The 14453-nt window shown below is 35.4% G+C and overlaps 1 protein-coding gene across 6 annotated transcripts in view; it reads right to left on the bottom strand.

Annotated features, from left to right (window-relative positions):
* Window positions 1-14453, bottom strand: part of ATRNL1 (attractin like 1) — an 857023-nt gene that overhangs the window by 693441 nt on the left and 149129 nt on the right. For all 6 annotated transcript variants that reach the window (XR_008619833.3, XM_034931565.3, XM_034931566.4 and 3 more), the window contains exon 10: window positions 11573-11727. Coding sequence is in view for 5 of the 6 variants with exons in the window: in XM_034931565.3 (XP_034787456.1) it covers window positions 11573-11727 (155 nt within the window). In the remaining variant the exon portion in view is untranslated. The remainder of the gene's footprint in view (window positions 1-11572; window positions 11728-14453) is intronic.

Raw genomic sequence — 14453 nt, 5'->3', positions numbered from 1 at the left:
TAATTTAAAAAATCTGCCCTGCCAACCAATGATGAACATGTATAATGGGTGAAAAATAAATTTTTATTTGGTGTCAATCATCTGAAGTTTGGATATTTCTGGTAGACATGGATATATGCTGCCCAGATCATAATTCAAAAAAAAAAATGTGTAGTCTCGGTTGCTAGCAGTGCTGTCAGTGAAGAGTCAGTTGCAAGCTACCTCACAAACTGCCTGAGGAACACAGGCCCACTTCACTCAAGGGCACACCCTTCCTAGAATGACCCATATTGAATGACTGATCAATGTATTGGTATAAAGGCCTGGCCATTCCAGCCCAACATGGGAGAAGTATGACCAATTATTTTGCCTTCAGTCAATCCTTACAGGGTTGACTAAGGTTATCCATCGAGCATCACAACTCAACTTCTCCCTTTGTCCAATTCTGCATCATCCCCCTACCTCTTGCAAAGGCATTGATTGTAAGGGTACTCCCAATTAACATCATGAATACTAAACTCTACCTCAGAGTCTGCTTTCCAGAGGACTCAAACTCTGACTTGTTTCAGGAATGGTATACTAAAAAGTAAGAAATAAGTTGGAGTTTGAGAGCTGGATCATACATTGCCAGGCTAGCAATGAAAAACTCATCATTGGTGGTAGGTGGAGCACAGATAGCTCTTGGCACAAAGTGGCCATTAAGCAACTGCAAAAACTTAAACTAGTGATAAATTAGGAAGGCATGCCAATAGAAGGGAATAGTATAGCAGGAGTGAAGTACTAGATGCTTGAAAAACATGAGGAAGGGTAACTATTAAGATACTAGAATTGCATGTCTACTGCTTAGCCCCAGTGAGCTCTAGAAAAAGATAATGAAAGGCTGATAAAGCCAGAGGGTCTCCTCAGTACCATATAAAGAGACTGCCAATTATAGAAGATCTGTCAATTGAAGAAGGTCAAGCCCCAGAAGAAAAAGGACTCTGACACACAAAATGGGAATATCAGAAGTTGATGCTCCTTAAAGTCTTCCCAAATTTTGAATTCCCAAATTTTCCTGAATCATCTGACACTGCAGAAATGATCCATCCTACCCTCCTAAAAGGCAGATAGCACTCTGCCTTTGCTTAAACACAATGTAGAGGCTACTCTCCAGCACGACCTGTGGCCCAGGGCAGAATCTGCTCACATCTTCAGTACTGGCCAGAGGGCCTATAACTGGGGTTGGGTATCAACATAACTCATCTAGGTACATGCTGGGACTGCTAAGGAAAGAAAGAGAGTATACGACCAAAGAATCTATAAGACCTTCGCTGGTCGCGGTGGCTCACGCCTGTAATCCCAGCACTTTGGGAGGTCGAGGTGGGCGGATCACAAGGTCAAGAGTTCGAGACCAGCCTGGCCAACATAGTGAAACCCCCGTCTCTACTAAAAGTACAAAAAATTAGCCGGGTGTGGTGGTGGGCGCCTGTAGTCCCAGCTACTCAGGAGGCTGAGGCAGGAGAATTGCTTGAACCCGGGAGACAGAGGTTGCAGTGAGCCAAGATCGAACCACTGCACTCCAGCCTGGACATCAGAGCAAGGCTCTGTCTCAAAACAACAACAACAACAACAACAACAAACCTAGACAGCTAGACAGCACATGTTGGCAGGAGGTGGGAGAGTACAAGTGGTACTAGGTTCAGAGGGGAGCTTGATCAAGGTGGCCGGAACCTTATTATTGGATTAGGGAGAGTTTACTGATTTGAAAGCCTTCTGCCAAGATGCAGGATTTTCCTTTCTGACAAGGATGCCACAAGAGGTGATGTTCACTTGCTATCTGGATGACTCTTAGAAACATGTAAAACATGAAAAGTATACCCCATGCTAAGTAAGGTCAAAATGCCGGAACTGCCATAGCAAACAGTAAAGGCAGTGATTAAAAGTCTAAAAATGTGCACATGCTGAAGTCAATACACTACGTGATGCCAGAAAACCCACCAGGCCATTTTATCTATGGAAAGGGCCAGAGGATATGCCAATTACCAAAGCCATGAAGAATATGATGGTGGGAGAGACACTAGCATCACTAAGAATTTCGTGGCTTTCCTCCATAGACCAAAGCTGATGATAGGAGCAACTGTAACAGAACTGAGCCAAATGATGGGAGACAATAGGAAAACAGCTGGACAAGGTCCAGCTCAAAATGGGTCCACTGGGTCACAGACTCACCCAGTGATCATGTCTTCAGTTGCTGGATATAGAATTGGAATAAACAGGCTTAGCAAATGGCACAACACCTACCACATTTGGTCTTTGGTTCTCACAGTGGAAGCCTCTGGGAGCTTTTATCCCCTGGATAATACAATAAATTTTAAAATACTATCACATTCCAGAGAGAGTGGGTAGAAGCAATTAGTATCACCCTAAAGAATCCAAATAATGCCAGGATAATGGACCCCATCAAATCTCCATTTAAATCATCAGTTTGGCAAACTAAACAAAGCTTAAAGGATAGCAGACACCTACTACCAAGTAGAACTAAAATTGCAGGTGTCGTGCAAGATGTATATCTTTATTAGAGAAGATTAACATGGCCATGGAGTCGGCAAATGTGTTCTTTGCTAACTATCAAAAAAAGGATCATAAATAGTTTGCATTCACATGGAGGGGAAACTAGTATACCTTCACACTTTTGCCTTAGGATGATATTAATTCCGCCCTCTTTTGTCATACATAGTCAGAATACATTTGATCCTGTTGGATATCTTGCAGAACATTACATTGTTCTACTACATTAACGACATTATGCTAACTGGGCCAGATGGGCAAGAATAATGCAACAGAGACCTTCTTAAGACATATGCTTCAAAGGATGGAAAATAAAACCTACAAAGATTCAGAGACTTTGATATTGGTAAAATATTTAGGGGTCCAGTGGACAAGAACATTCTCAGACAGCTCATCTGAATTAAAAGACCAATTATGCATCTTGCAACTCCCATTACAAAGAAGAAAGCAAACCATCTGGTAGGCCTCTTTGTGTTCTAAAGGCAGCATATTCCACTCCTAGGAATGCTGCTTCAGCCCATATACTGGAAGACATTAAAGGCTGCCAGCTCTTTCCAGCCAGGGTAGGAAATAGCTCTGCTGTCAGTGAATTCTACCCTGCATGCAACTCTGCAGCTAGGCACATATGACCCAGTACATACTATAGTTATTGGTAGTGTCACTGTTGGAAAAAGTAGTATGTGGAATTTATGGCAAGCCCCAGTGAAAGAATCACAATGCAGGCTTCACACACATGTCAAAGGCCATACCATCTGTGGTGGAAAGTTATATACCTCTATTACTGCCATGCCATTGGGTCCAGATAAAAATAGAATGCTTGACCATGGGTAATCAAGTGACTATGTGTTGAGAGTTTGCAATCATGAGCTAGTTCTGTTACCAATAACCCTAAGAATATAAAATGGAAGTGGTACCCATGATCAAGTATGAGCAGAAACACAGGGCACAAGCAATCTGTATAAGTATGTAGCTCAAATCCCTATGTCATCCACCACTGTTACATCAACACCCCTCCCTGTGGCCATATGGGGAATTCTCTGCTGTCCAGATAACAAGAGGAAGAAAACACAAATATGCCAGCTTGATATGTGGGCATAAATCAAATGCCTTAAAGCTCAATACTAAATAAATATAATGTGTTTACAAGTAGTCTAAACCAATTCTTACACTAAAAAGTCTCTTACATTTTTAATCTGTCTGACTATAATTTATATTTCTTGCCAAGAAGAAAATATATTTCTGGAGCACTTAGGTTATTATTACTTCATAAACAGTTCAAGACCAAACAAATTAAAGCAAATTCCATAGTTACTGACATCATGAAAATTACAGAAATAATATTCTATACCAACAAAACAGCCACGATGAAAAGAATGAAGACCAAGATAATATACACTCTCTGGAATACAGGCTTAAAAAAATAAAAAATAAAATAACATAATGTACTCATTATTTAAGGTACTAAATATTAATTATGAACCATATACTCAATACACATAAGATAAAAAAATTAGAGTTACTGTTCTCTCAAACCCAAATTTGAGCAAACGGTACTATACCATCAAAACTATTTACAAGTGAGGGATAGATAATTACATTAAAAACTCAAGCTGAAGGCAGACTGATTTATTTCAACAATTATACATTAAAAAATGCAAGTGGAAAATGTAAATTCACTGGCTAATTTTTCCATAAATGCTCATGTTTTTTCACAATATACATATATATAAACATATGTGTGTGTGTGTGTGTGTGTGTGTGTGTGTATATATATATCTCTGTATTACTGTAAAGACACTTTAAAAAATCTTTTGGCCAGGCACGGTGGCTCACGCATGTAATCCCAGCACTTTGGGAGGCCGAGGCAGGCAGATCACCTGAGGTCAGGAGTTCAAGACCAGCCTGGCCAACATGATGAAATCCTGTCTCTACTGAAAAATATTAAAAAAATACAAAAATTAGCCAGAGATGGTGGCAGGCGCCTATAATCTCAGCTACTTGGGGGGCTGAGGCAGGAGAGTCACTTGAACCTGGGAGGCAGAAGTTGCAGTGAGCCGAGGTCATGCCATTGCACTCCAACTCAAAAAAAAATAAAAATCTTTTACTGTTTCACTTAAAATGCCAATTCATAAGTTAGTCTTAAATGCAAATTTGAAATAAGACAGAAAGTACACACAGGTTGTATGTACAAGGCTCATAACAAGATGAATATAAAGAAAAACCTATATTAGCCATTTCAAAACTTCTGTAATAGAAAATTACATTTCTGGATGTTGCCAAATATCTTTTCCCACCTGCCCCTGAAATGATGGTACTTTACTGGGGTTTTGTTTTTTGGCTCCCTACTTCAAAACTTCTTTTAATATTCTAAAATAAGCACAATTTACTCTAGGTTAACTCATTCTCAGTTTAAAAAAAAAAACTCATTCATACCCGTATCTTCTCTCAGGAATTGTCCCCTGGCATTCATTAAATAAATATTTATTTAGTTTTTTACTGTCTGCCAGGCAAAGTAGGCGAAATGATTTTATAGTGTCTTAACATACAATGATATGTCCTGTTGCTTTGGTAGTTTTGAACTAATAAATTGTATTTATAGATTCCCAGATAACGAATCACAGTTGAATTCCTAGAATGAATCCTACTTGATCATAGTTTATTAAACTTTTGAAATATGGTTGGATCCTATGTGTTAATATTTTATTTTAAAATTTTTATTCTACATTCATGACTTCTTTGTCCTGCCTTCTTCCCCCAAGAGTTAAGACTTTTTAAAACTTTTTTCCTTTTTTACATTTTTTACTGAGAAATAATTATACATATTAATGGAGTATATAGTGATGCTTCAATACATATAATGTATAGTGAGCAGATCAGGGTAATTGGCATATCAATCATCTCGAACATTTATCATTTCTTTGTGTTAGAAACATTCAATATCCTAATTCTAGATATTTGAAACTACACATAATAGTTAACTATTGTCATCTTACACTGGTATAGAACACTACAATGTATTCCTCCTATCTAGCTGTAATTTTGTATTCTTTAACAAATCCCTCTGTGTAACCTATCACTTCCCCCACCCTCCTCAGACTCTAGTATCCTCTGTTCTATTTTTGTCTTCTATGAGATGAACTTTTTTTAGCTTCCACATATGAGTGAAAACATACAGTGTTTAACTTTCTGTTCCTGGCTTATTTCGCTTAACATAATGTCTTCCAGTTCCATCCATGTTGCCACAAATGATAGGTCTTCATTCTTTTTATGGCTGAATAGTATTTCAGCATGTATATATACCACATTTTTCAAATTCATTCATCCCTTGTTGGAAACCTAGGTGGTTCCATATCTTGGATGTTGTGAATAGTACTGCAATAAACCTGGAGGTGCAGGTGTCTCTTTAATATACTGATTTTCTTTCCTTTGGATAAATATCCAGTGGTGGTATTGCTGGATCATATAATAGTTCTATCTGTAGTTTTTGAAGAACCTCCATACTATTCTCCATAGTGGCTGTACTAGCTTACATTTCCATCAAATCATTTCCCCATTGTTCCGCATCCTCACCAGCATTTGTTATTTTTTTGTCTTTATGGCATGAGATGATACTTCATTGTGTTTTGATTTGTATTTCCCTGATGAATACTGATGTTGAACATGTTGTCATATATTATTGGTTATTTGTATGTCTTCTTTTGAGAAATATCTGTTGAGATCATTTGTCTATTTTTGTTAAACATTTGCAAAATGGATTGTTTGTTGAGGTTTTTTTTATCATTGAGAATTTTTTAGTTCTTTGTATATTCTGGATGTTAATCCCCTATCAGATGAATAGTTTGCAAATATCTTCTCCCCTTCTGGAGGTTGTCTTTTCATTCTGTTGATTGTCCTTTTCTTTGCAAAAGCTTTTTATTTTATATGATCCCATTTGTTTACTTTTGCTTTTGTTGCCTGTGCTGTTGCGGCCTTTTTCAGAAAGTCTTCTCCAGAGCCATGTCTTGAAGGATTATTCCTGTTTTGTTGTTTTATTGTTTTGATCCATTTTTAGTTTAGAGGGGAGGGTCTAGTTTCATACTGCTGCAAATGAATGTCAACTTTTCCCAGCACTATTTATTAAAGAGGCTGCTTTTTCAGAGCATTTTTTTTCATTAATCTTTATTCAGTAATTTTTGTATTCAATACAGTCTCTCAAAATGGATACAGACTTGTTAAGAATGAGAGAGATTCATTATCCATTATCCTTTTCTTTCTCCTGGATTTTCTATCTTGAGGTCACTATTTTCCAATCAACTTATTCGGGAGGGGGACAGGTAGAGTGAAATTCAAATACCTCTCAGAAATATGATTAAATCTATTGATAAAAACTATTTTTGAATGTCTTACTACACTAACAAGTTCTTTCCAACTAAAATTCCAATTTTTTCCTGTTAAACCAGGAAAAATAAATATCACAGTGTATAGTGTTAATATCAAAAGGACTCTGAATGTAGGCTTAACTTTAAATTCTGAATACAACATCTTATAGCCTGTGTGAGTTTGGGTTTAACCATGGTAAATCACAGTGTCTTCTTCTATAAATTAAATATACTAATGTACACTACACAGATGTAACAATAATTATATTATAAATCATGTGTGACATGCCAAGCACTGTTGAAAACATTAGATAAATGTTAGTTCATCTTTTCCTCAAAATAAAAGGTTATTTTTTCTTTTATTTAGTGGCCTCTTTTTAAAAAAGATTAAACTACTATTTCTTGTATATAATCCCAAAAAAAAGAAAGAGAACACCTTGAGCAAAGGATACAATGAAGCTTAAAACAGTCGACAGTTGGCTAAATTCATTGAAAGAAATGTGTGATGATTCTAAGGATTTTCCTGATGTACAAAGAAATTGTTTCTTTCAGATGGCCAGGTAAGTGGTACTACTTTCATCAAGAAAGAGCCCTAAGAATTTAACGCAGTGCGTAGAGAAATACTGATAAACAGAGAGAGGAACTAATAAAATAACCGCCAGAAAATAAAAATAATTATAAACATGAAAAGCAAGCAGATTGGAATTTTCATAACTTTGCATGAGTATTCCAGAAAATTAAATAATTAGATGTCTTAATTTGAATATGATTTTGCTATGAAATTATATGCCTTACCAAACTATATCTATTATATATGTATACATATATATCACTCCAAAGAGTTGGACAAAATCAGGTATCCCAGGCTTCATTAATTAGTTAAGTGATTTTTTTTTTTTTTTTTTTTTGAGACGAGTGTCGGTCTTGTTGAGCAGGCTGGAGTGCAATGGCGCAATCTCGGCTCACTGAAACCTCCGCCTCCAGGGTACAAGCGATTCTCCTGCCTCAGCCTCCTGAGTAGCCGGGATTACAGGCATGCACCACCACACCCAGCTAATTTTTGTATTTTTAGTAGAGACGGGGTTTCTCCATGTTGGTCAGGCTGGTCTCAAACTCTCGACCTCAGGTGATCAGCCTGCCTCAGCCTCCCAAAGTGGTGGGATTACAGGAGTCAGCCACCGTGCCCGGCCAGTTAAGTGATCTTTTAAGAGTATACAGAACTGCAATTTCACTGTATTATAAAATGGTTAAGAATATACATTATTATATACTACCATTAAAATATTACTTTCTCAAATACAAAATTACTTTTTAGTTTTTACTGATTTAGTTTTTAAATAATCACCTACAAAGAAATTAATATCATAAGTAAACCACTATGTTCAGGGAATTTATTTTGAAAACTCGATTATTCTTTAAATCTCATTTGAAATTTCAGCTGTTCTGCTTTCTGCAAGATATAGTTCTTATACAAATCCTATTCCCTACCCATTCTTAAATAATTTAACTCAGGAAATTACATTTTCATGTTTCTATTATCCTCTATTATCTTTTTGATTAAGAAAAAAATATAGTCAATAAGTTGTTTTGCATCTTGTTTCAGAATTCTGTATGAATTCTAAATAGAAGATTATCTTTACCAGAAAGTTCTTGTTAACCTTGAAGAAGGTGCCATGGTGGCTTTCTGAAAGTAATAATAACAGCACTAACAATAACAAAAAAAAAATTAAGTTTTTGGATTCTCAAATCTGACCTCAAACTAGATTTACAAACTAGAACATTAAGAAATGTGTCATGTCATATGTTATAGTCAAATTAAGAAATGTGTCATGCTATGTGTTATACTCAACCTATCTTATTCACCACCCTAGCTGTATTATCAGCTGCACTTTAGTCACTTTTAAAAAACATAGATGCCCAGTATCCAATCTCAAAGAATCTGATTACGTAAGTTATTTTTTTTTTCCAACCAACCTCCAAAGAGGATGCCAAGGTATGGGCATGATTGAAAATCACCAGCATATGCCTTCTACATCCATCATGCAATAATAGAATGGGAACTGTGAAGGCAAGGTTATATACCCAAAGATTAGCGATATTGACTGTATAAAATTTACTGTGAGAGTAATGTTCAAATAATACATTTTGCAACAATAAAAAATCAGAAATGGTACAAATATTCCTATTTGTTTAAATATCATATAACACAAAACAATCAGCTAACCTTTTAAGTGCCTTCCATAAATGCACCAAAAACGTCCTGGTGTACCACAGTGAAAAGAAAAACTAGCAACATGACACTTTTTCTGTTTCCTAATTGGTTTACTATATAATGCTTATATCTATTTCCACAAAAACATACTCCATGAGGAAAACAATTATTTTGAAAGACATTTGTTGAAGTATAAATAATAATATGAAAAATACCTTTTCCCAGGAAAATAGTCCAACATTTCATACTCCAAACCCAGGAGGATAAAACAGATTATTTTAGAGAACCTTTTTGAGAACTACCTACAAATAATCAAATGAGATAAAGCCGAACAGTTTTAACCTATGTTGAATTGTGGAACTGTCTTTATGTTTTTGTTGTCAGTGTTAGCACAGGGAATAAAAAAAAAACCTTTGTTAAAATGTAAAACTGTTTAAAATATGCTATTCCTTCCTCCAGTCTGAACAACTTGCTTGAAAAAATGGAACTCATATTTTCTTCTATATTTCTACAGCATTAAGAAACAAGCATTACTAAGAATAAGGTAATTTGTTGCCATAATTAAGAACATACACTGGGCCCAACTAATCAGCATGATGTAGTCAAATAGAAAGACTACCACAAGTTTTAGGAGTTACAAAAGTTAGATCTACCGCCTACTACCTGCATGGCTTTGGCAAGTTCCTGTTACTCTCATCTGTTTAATCTTCTGAATATTAGGATAATAGTACCATGCTACAAGGTAGGTTAAAGATTTTGTATATAAATTACTTAACATAGTACCTAGCACATAGAAGGAAATTAAATAAATAGTAGTAATTAGAATCATCATAATCTGACATCTTTCTATTTCTGAAACAAAATTCTCCAAATTTTTTCACTTAAGTTTTTTGACACATAAAACTTGATATATCATAATCTTCAACAATATGAAAAAAATAAAAATACATTCCCATTTTGTCAGCCAGAAAATAGCTCAACCTTAAATTCTTCATTGAAGTATAGACATTGTGTGGAAGCTCCTTGAAGAACCTTTTGCAAAAGTTCAAAATTCCACTTCATGGATTTTTAACAATGACAACAACAATCTATACTTTTTGTGGGATTTTTTTTCCCCAGAAGAAAAACAAACAAACAAAACTTTCATCAACTTCCAGAAAAATAAGCCCAGTGTCTTATCACCATAGCCAAAACAATAATATATTGACAGGCCCAATCTAGCAATGAGATAAAGTCACTGCCAGCCTAGATTCAGTACTTCATTCAACCCATTTTACTAATTTCAAACAATGATTCATGAGCCTCCTAAAAGCTGAGACAATCCCATGTTCATCAGGAGTTACCACCTCAAACTATTATTTCAAAAAGAAAAAGATCAAATTACTAGTATCAAATGATTAATCACAGAATGACATTCATTACTTAGATTTAAAAACCATGCTTAACTTTACTACTAGGAATTTCCTTTGAAACAACTGTAATAGTAAAAAGATTAAAGTGCTTATTAATAGTCAGAGTTTTCTTTACATGATTCTACTTGAAATAATTTACCAAAGCAGATTATGTGCCTTTATGAGGTTTAAGAGAAAAAGTATACTTCTTACATCTATTAAATGTGTTATTCTTTTATTTTACTTATAAAAATGTTTCCTAATTGCTTCAAATTGGTATAATACTTTATTTATACCCTCAATAAAAGGTGCTCTTAAGTACTGATAAGTATATTTTAAATATCAGCTAGGTTTTATATATAATATGATACATAGAAAAACAATGTTTTCACTACAAGGGTCTACTGGATACCTAAATTTAGTATTTCAATAAATACATTCACTTAAATATTCAGAAATTGATAGGACTATATTGCGTAACTAAAATTAGGTGAATTGTATAAATGCACACTGTTTTTAGTTCTTTGGGAAAACATGCTTATATAGTTGTTTCCCAGATACATCTGGGTTTCCATTTCGTCTCAAAATCTTATTTCTTTAGCTCTACTATCTCTATTCCTTTCTCTAGTTCTATCAGATTCCTATATTTAGTAAGTATATCGGAAATGTTTAATATATTTTTGCTTATCCCTTAAAATCTAAAATGTTTACATTCCTACTATGTATAAAAATTTACATAATTCGACAGTATTCCATATCTACCCATTATCAAAATTAATATGTAGCAAACACAATAAACTGATATAGTGTTCACAAAGGGAAACAACATAAAAAGTCTTCAAAAAGGACATCCAAATCTAGCTTTTTGTATTCCCTGTATCTACCACTACTTCTGCTCAGTACTTCTGTTCTCCTGGCTCTATTACTATAATACTACTGTGCTGAAATTAGAAAGAATTCCATTCATATTCTATCACTTAACTCTAAAATGACATATACACATGCTATCAATTAATGTATTTGAGAATATCTATATGGAAAATTTCTGATATTTCCTACTTTGTACAATCCTAACAGATACATACCTATGTCATATGCCAGGAAATCGGCAGAAAAACATTTTGCACCGTTACTCAAGGAAGTGTCATTATGGGTATTTCCTCCAAAAATAAGCATAGCTCCATTGATAAGAACAGCTGAATGAAGGTATCTGGCAAACCCACTTTCTTTCAAAATAGTCCTACAGAATAAAATTTAAAAATGTATTACAAAGGATAAAATGACCTCCCTGATTTTATATATGTTATATAAAGGGTCTACTTTGCATATAGAGTTTTCCCTGGAATTGTGGGGGAAAAAAACATATTTTTTAACAATTTATAAATGACCTCTAAACTTCAATATTTCAAAACAAATATTTTGAGGCTCATAGCATCTTAAAATGCTTTGAGGAGACACAATATCAAAAAGAATTTTTAATACTCATAATAATTTATATTATAAATTATTTTTTCATTTACAAAGATAGGAAACAAGCCATCTTAAAACTAGAGGCCCAAAACATCATTTTAAAATACCAAATAAGTAAAAAGTTAAATATAGTAAATTTAGTCTAAACTATATTTGGTTAAAACTGTGTAACTCATATGGACTCCATAATAAACTTTTAAGATTTTATTTAAGTATAACATGCATAAAACTGCACATATCAGAAGCCTAAAACTCAATGATTTTTCACAACATGAACACAAGTAAGTAATCAGCACTCACATAAAAAACTATAAGAATAGTACCACTATTCTAACAGCATAAATTCATTTGCTGTTTTTGTACCTTACCTAAGTGGAGTCTATAGATTGCACTCATTGATGAATAGGTACATTTGCTCAAGATATACATATATTTGAGATATATATTTTTTGTGTAATAAAAAATTACAATTACAATGCATCTTGTGAAACATTAAAATTAATATAAATGTTCTTTTAATTAAAGTAAAATTCTGAGAGAAAGTATTATAAATATATGCTCACAATTATAACTGATCTGAATGAATGGATATGTAGTAAAGGTGCATGACAATATAAATAAATACTAAATAACTACTCTAAAGCCCTGATACAAACAGTTAGAAGTTAGAATTATTATATACATAAACATAGCTAATACGTAAAGTATAGTTAGTATAGTATATGTAGCAGCTCCAAAACCATGGATTATAATACCAATTAATTTCTAAAGAATATGAAGCTCAGCCAGGCGTGGTGTTGTCTCACGCCTGTAACTCCAGCACTTTGAGAGGCCAAGGCGGGTGGATCACGAGATCAGGAGATCAAGACCATCCTGGCTTGATCCAGGGCAAAACCCTGTCTCTACTAAAAACACAAAAAATTACCCGGGCATGGTGGCACGCGCCCGTAGTCCCAGCTACTCGGGAGGCTGAGGCAGGAGAATTGCTTGAACCCGGGAGGCGGAGGTTGCAGTGAGCCAAGATCGCACCACTGCACTCCAGCGTGGGCAACAGAGTGAGACTCTGTCTCAAAAAAAAAAAAAAGAAAAGGAAAAAAAGTATGAAGCTCACTTACAGAATGGTAACATGAGGAGTTCCACAAACACTCCCACTAGGAAAAGAACTATAATTGGTAAAAATTATAAAAAGCAACCATTAACCTCAGAAAATTTTACTAAGCACAACACCAAATAAAGAAACATTTACTCAAAAAGAACAGCAATAGTCTATGGCAATAGATACATTACTTACCCCAACTCCCTCACGCCTGCCTCACACACACAAAACCAATTCAGCATGATAGAAATTCTACCCCAGGCAAGTAAAGCCAAGAACATAAGGCTCCTTCATCCCTCAACTCCCACTCCAGGCCAGCGATATCTCACTAGGAGTGGCAGGATACCAGCACTTCTCATTCCCTCCAGCTCTGGGTTACAGAAGCTCTGTTCTGGGAAAGATCATGAGAGGTCTGGGTGCTCTTCCTCTGCCCAGTTGCCACTCATAGGGTGGTAGCTATACACTAATTCCAGCAGGCTAACAACATTGGACCCAATAGTCTTCATCCCACCTCACTCCTAAGGCAGACTGTTGCATCCAGAAAGAGCCAAGTTGAGAAGACTCCAGAGACTACTATCCCCATCTAGTGCTCTGTACATAAAGTAGTGGTGTCACTCTAAGAGGAACAGGCCACTAAGCCCACCCACCTACAACTCCAAAGCAGTAGCACAGAAGTTTTTCCCCAGGAGGAGAGGTAGGCTAAGAAAAAATACAGCCCCGGCCGGGAGCGGTGCTCATGCCTGTAATCCCAGCACTTTGGGAGGCCGAAGTGGGCGAATCATGATGTCAGGAGTTCCAGACTAGGCTTGCCAACATGGTGAAACCCCATCTCTACTAAAAATACAAAAAATTAGCTGGGCGTGGTAGCCTGCGCCTGTAGTCCCAGCTACTCGGGAGGCTAAGGCAGGAGAATCGCTTGAACCCGGGAGGCAGAGGTTCCAGAGAGCTGAGATCGCACCACTGCACTCTAGCCCAGGTGACAAAGTGAGACTCCATCACAAAAAATAAAATAAAATAAAATAAAATAAAATAATCTCTAGTCTCTAATTTTTCTTTACAAAACAAACAAGAAAATACTATAATCTAGTGGACTGTAAATAAATAATATGGATCAAGGAACAAAATATTCTCTAGTAGAGCAATATTTAAGCTAAGATAATTTAAATATAATGAAGAAGAAGGTGGAACTTATTCCAAGTATGCTAGGCTGGTTCAACATTCAAAGTCAATTGATTCAATCCATCATGTCGATAAGCTAACAAAGAAAATCATATGATCATATCAATAGATGGAGAAAAAGCATTGACAAAATCCAACATTCAGTCATGATAAAAACTCAGCAAACTAGGAATAGAGGGAAAATACCTCAGCTTGATAAACATCTATAAAAACATCATATT

Source organism: Pan paniscus, chromosome 8 (genome assembly GCF_029289425.2).
Source record: "Pan paniscus chromosome 8, NHGRI_mPanPan1-v2.0_pri, whole genome shotgun sequence".
NCBI classification, from domain to species: Eukaryota; Metazoa; Chordata; class Mammalia; order Primates; family Hominidae; genus Pan; species Pan paniscus.
This window is presented reverse-complemented; position numbering and strand designations above follow the sequence as displayed.